Source organism: Montipora capricornis, chromosome 2 (genome assembly GCF_036669925.1).
Source record: "Montipora capricornis isolate CH-2021 chromosome 2, ASM3666992v2, whole genome shotgun sequence".
Classification (NCBI taxonomy): domain Eukaryota; kingdom Metazoa; phylum Cnidaria; class Anthozoa; order Scleractinia; family Acroporidae; genus Montipora; species Montipora capricornis.
In genome coordinates, this window is record NC_090884.1 from 56,529,927 (window position 1) to 56,534,926 (window position 5,000).

Consider the following 5,000-nt stretch of genomic DNA (forward strand, 5'->3'; position numbering starts at 1 on the left):
GGAACATCGAGTCTTAAATGAGTTTCAGAAACCACACATATGTCAATATCATTCGTGTGCAAATCCATTTCAAGAGCCATGGGGGATCTGATGCGATTTTTGGTCTTAAGAAGGCTGCAGATATTAATAAACAAAAATTTAGGGACAGCGTACCTTTCATCCATTTGACGATGAAAACTAGCGTATCTTGTAACCGAAATCAACACACGATCTTGAGCATTCGGCCCTCTGCTGCGCCTTTGTACATTAAAGCGACTGGTAATAACAACAGGGATATTTTGTTTAGAGGTTCTACGCCTAGCCCTTTTACCGCGATAATGTAGTAATTGACGTTCCTTTAAATCCTTCAGTACTTGTCGATCAAAACGTGGTGCGATCAAAACTTGGTGTCGATCAAAACGTGGTCAGGTAGTGTCCCCGAAAGGGCTGCTCCCTCCTGTGGTGTCCTTTGGAGAAGTGTTTCGAGGCCGGTGTGCTTATAAGCTTGCTGTTAGTTTAGCTATGGTCATGTTCACTCTTGATGTTTGCTCGGAACTTGTCCGGGAAAAGGTGCTTATCTTCTGGGATACCTTCCCGCAGAGTACGTTTACCAACTTAGTGAGGAACTCAGAGAAGCGTTTTTGCCTCCAGGCATTAAGCCTAAAGTTGGCGTTTCCAAGGAGGACTAGAGCATCTTTCAGTAGGTCCTTAATGGCATCAGGGTCAGGACCTTCATCGTCATCCTCTCCCTCTGAATTATAAAGGACTGTCAAGGCTACTAACAAGGGACGAGCCACAACCAAGAAGGCAGATTGACGTTCAGCCAAGCCATCATCAAAGGCGAAGAGATCCTTTGTTTTAGTGTAACCATGCCTCTTTTTTTTTTTCCTCTTTCATCCCAGCCTCCATCATTGGAGCTACCAGCAAGGACTCTGTGTCTTTGATTTGTGTATAGTAAGTGGTCAGTTCCTTCCACTTGTCTTTGGACAGGGACCTGGAAAAGAACTTATTTGTGAAACTCAACAGGTCTTGAGAGATGACAGTTTCTTGTTCTGTGTTATAAAAACGATCCCCTCGGAGTGTGGTTGGCCCCGTCGTTGCATCGGTGGACTTTGTCACCGTGTTAACATTATCCTTCAGTTCATTCAGTCCCGGTAAAGAGAGCGAGGCAAGGACACCTTGCAGGACCGCTGGTAATGATTTTGCCACACACTCTGCCACTAACTTTTCAAGTTCTGGCTGTCTATTTCCGATACCCGCCATATGGATTGGGTCGGACGATGACAAAGTGTCGTCCTAAAGACACAGAAGGCGGTCATTGACTCGTACCTTCCTTCGTGCAAATCCTTGCTATAAATGCTTCGACAAAACGACAAAACTAACGCAATCGAAACTACTTACATTTTTAGAGGTTTCGCCAGTCATATCCGACATTAAAACCGCATTAAATGAAGGAAAACACTCCCAATGAGCAGAGAAAACAGAAAAACGTGGTGGGCCGAAGTGCGCCACGAAGCAAAGAGGCACAGCGCATGCGCATCTTTTTTTTAATATTGTGGTATCCAAACCGCGGCCGCGCGACATATGCACCAGTATTGCGACTATCAGTCAGAGAGGGGTGAACGAGAAAACATGATCAGCAATTGCAGATAAGTGACAAATTGTTGTTTTTCTGGGTGCTTGCCATTTTGCCAAAAATCCGGAAATTTCGTTTTCAGGTCAAATGGAAAGGCAATTTTCCCGTGGTTCTTTTCGGAAATTGTGGATAACCTTCAGAGGTAGTTCTCTTTTGCCGTTCGGAAAGGAATTCGGGAAATGCCCCTACCATTTTCGAGAATCGGTCCGTTTCCAGGCTCTTTCTCACAAGATCGAGTAAATAACCAGGATGGAATGCCAGGTTCTAAATGGTAAACGCCATTCTTATCCGGTTGGTCATTAAATTAGGAAAATCGCTTACCTTTATGCAGCGATCTTTCCATCCGGAATATTTGCCCCTCCCCCTCCCCCCCAATACAAAATATGTTCCGCCGTCCCTGCAGAAGTTTGCTCTGTGCACTACTTTTGACCTGAATGAATGAGCTACTTTATCTTTGTAAGGGAAAAAAAGACTTGATTATTCGGTTGTTCTGAAAAACTATTTTGAGGTTGAAAATACCATAGAATTTGTTTATACAAGACCACAGAGTGTGGACTAAGTTTATTTTGTATTTACGCGGAGTAAAAGCATTAGAATTCTGAAGCTGATTTATAGAGTGTACCATAATGAATCGCCACCATGCATCGCAAGATCGTCTTCGTCGTACAATTTGACAAATGGCCGTCTTCTCGATATTCCACGCTTCGAATCATGAAATGTTTTATTAGATCGATTTGTAAGTTGGACGCGCCATAAAGTAGTCAGTGATGTTGATTTTGGTAATGTATGATGTAAAAAGTAAACTAACTTATTCGCGATGAACGAATAATCTATTTTGTATATAGCTCTTAGTGTATCTCAGTTTTTATCAGCTTATTCTTATTCTTGTATATAAAGTCTGCTTAACCTTAGTAATCTTAGTTTCGTAAATTGTGACTTCCAAGTTTATTATTTTTGTTTTGCAGTTGATTATTATTTATAAACGACTCCACAAGCTGATAGTTTTAATTCCCATCGTGTTTAAATAAAAAGGCTCTAGGTTATGTTATGCACCGCGACAGGACAATCTTTTCGTGGTCCACGAAAGTCGCTATTTGCACCGAAAGATATTCTCAGTCGAAATCGTGATCGTTAGAGATCATCTAATAAGGATTACTAACTTCTTCAATTTTCCTTACAGTCATTTTGCTTGTTGTTTGCATATTTTTTGTCTATAGCTGAGATTTTTTTATGATTACACTATCGACTGATTTGCCCTAAAGCCAAACAGGGACGTCCCAAGACGGGAACGAAAATCTTTGTAAAGTTGGTTACGAGAATTTCAGTCGTCTTCGAAATTCGTGGACCATGAAATATTAATTCCGCCATCATCAAGCCACTTATCTTCAGTACATCTCATTGTATGAAGTGGTAAATTATTTTGTCAGCTCGCACGGCTCGCTTGGCGACAGTGATTTAAATAAATGGCATACTTCAATAACTGTATGCAAAGTTTAATGTCTTTGTTGCTGAAAAATTACTCGAAGATTGTTCTGGCTTAACAAAATGCAAAACAAATACTGTTATTTCAATGCACGTTATTGCGCATTGTCCGATTGATCAGTTACTCGAAAAAGACTCCGCTGCGACCGTTGGTCAAATTTAGTGAATAAAATCCTAAAAATCTTCACACAAACCTGCCCGTTTCACCGTGACTGTTCGGTTCAGGAGCCCGTTTCTCGAAAGTCCAGAGATTTTCCGGGCCTTCTTCAGGTGTCATAATTCCCTCTGTATGTTAAGAACGGAGAGATTTTAAGTCAACAAACCACAGTATCATTATGCCTTTTGTTCTCTTGAAAACATGCTAAAAGAACAGCTTGCGAAAACAAGCTGAAGGCAGTTTTGTAAATAGCTTTTCTGGCCCGAAACGTTATCGGGACCTTCGAGAAACAGGCTCCAGATTTGAAAACATTGATCCGGTCAATGATAAAATCGATTCCTTCTGAAATTACCAACGGGTTGGCATTTTTAATCATCAACTCAATACATCAATTAAGTAGGATTGCTTGAGCTGGATCGTTCTTGCTTTGACGTTGTCTCGAAGAGACCATGTCTCAAAGAACACTCCGCTGCGACCGTTGCGCGGATCGAGTGGAATTTGCACACGAACCTGCCCATTTCAACCTGAATATTTTTGTTCAGTTTCCAAAAATTTGTCCGCTAAAACCCTCTGAAATGAGCAAAAATAAAAAACCGTGGTACATCACGGTAGGTGATTAAGAGGTCTTTAATTTTTAACAAAGTTCTTTGCCGGGTTTCGCGATTACGATGTTTATTACCGGTAACCCGTTTTGATTCATCACTGATTTGACGTGGAAGTTTAAGTATTGCGATTGCGTCATACGCGCTCGCTCTGCTGAAAACTCTTAACAGCATCAGTTCATCAATTTATCATGTGAACTGAATCGGAAACCATTCCTCAAATATATTCTGTCTGCAAAGTTGGTAGGCGTTGTTTAGCAATTCAAATTAGTGCTTCCATGAACTAGTCTATAGGCTTTTATCGTAAACAAATTGAATTCTGCGAAATGAAAAAAACTTGAATACGCTAGAGCATTTGCAGACAATGAGCCCTTGTTTTTAAAGAGTTGTCGACATGTTTCACGAATTTCTCGAAGCCGTTTCTGAAGAAGTTAAGGAAGGAGGAGACAAGAACAAAGTTAAAGAGTTTTTTTCGCAACACATATCGGGACAAGCAAGTGAGGCCAATCAAGAAAAGCAGAAAGAAATTCGAACGCAGCTTGTGAAAGCCCTCGACAACGAAGAATTTGACGAAGTATTGAAGTTAATAGTCGAAGATAATGGAGTGAACGCCAAGACACTTAAAACTCTAAACGATAATGCAGAAGCCATTGCTAAACGCGAACGAAAGAGGACAGCTTGTCTTTGCCACTGTGTGCAGGGTTGTCGTGATTGTTCCAAACAAGAGATTGACGCTTTTCTTCAGAAATGTTGCTGCCAAAATGAGCAGCAAGACACGGAAAACCGCAACCGTGGCAATTCCACGCAGCCGCCTTCTGGTGAATGTAATGAGGAGCAACCTAAGGAAAACTTTAATGAAGATGAAAGAGAGTGGATCAAAATACTTTCCAATCCGGTGTACATCAGTTTGGAGTGGTTCCGGAGGATCTCCACAAAGGCGCCTATTGAAAATGAAGCCGGAAAGGGAGAAGAAAATGAAGAGGAAGACGTGATTGTTGCCGCTTTACGAGATTCGCATCTTCTTCAAACGATTGCCGGTAACGATATTCACCAACACAAAAAAGAATATCAAAAGCGAGCAGAAATAATTGAGGAATTTGCCAAAGCTGTTGTCGAAGAAAGCACGTGCGAACACGAACTACAT

The 5,000-nt window shown here is 41.3% G+C and overlaps 1 protein-coding gene across 1 annotated transcript in view; it reads left to right on the plus strand.

Moving 5' to 3' along the window:
- Nucleotides 1-4,145: 4,145 nt before the first annotated feature.
- The window catches only part of LOC138028240 (short transient receptor potential channel 4-like), a 31,312-nt gene continuing 30,457 nt past the window's right edge, over nucleotides 4,146-5,000 (plus strand). Inside the window, exon 1 of the mRNA XM_068875710.1 lies at nucleotides 4,146-5,000. This exon is cut by the window's right edge and continues 108 nt beyond it. Coding sequence (XP_068731811.1) covers nucleotides 4,251-5,000 — 750 coding nt within the window. The 5' untranslated portion in view covers nucleotides 4,146-4,250.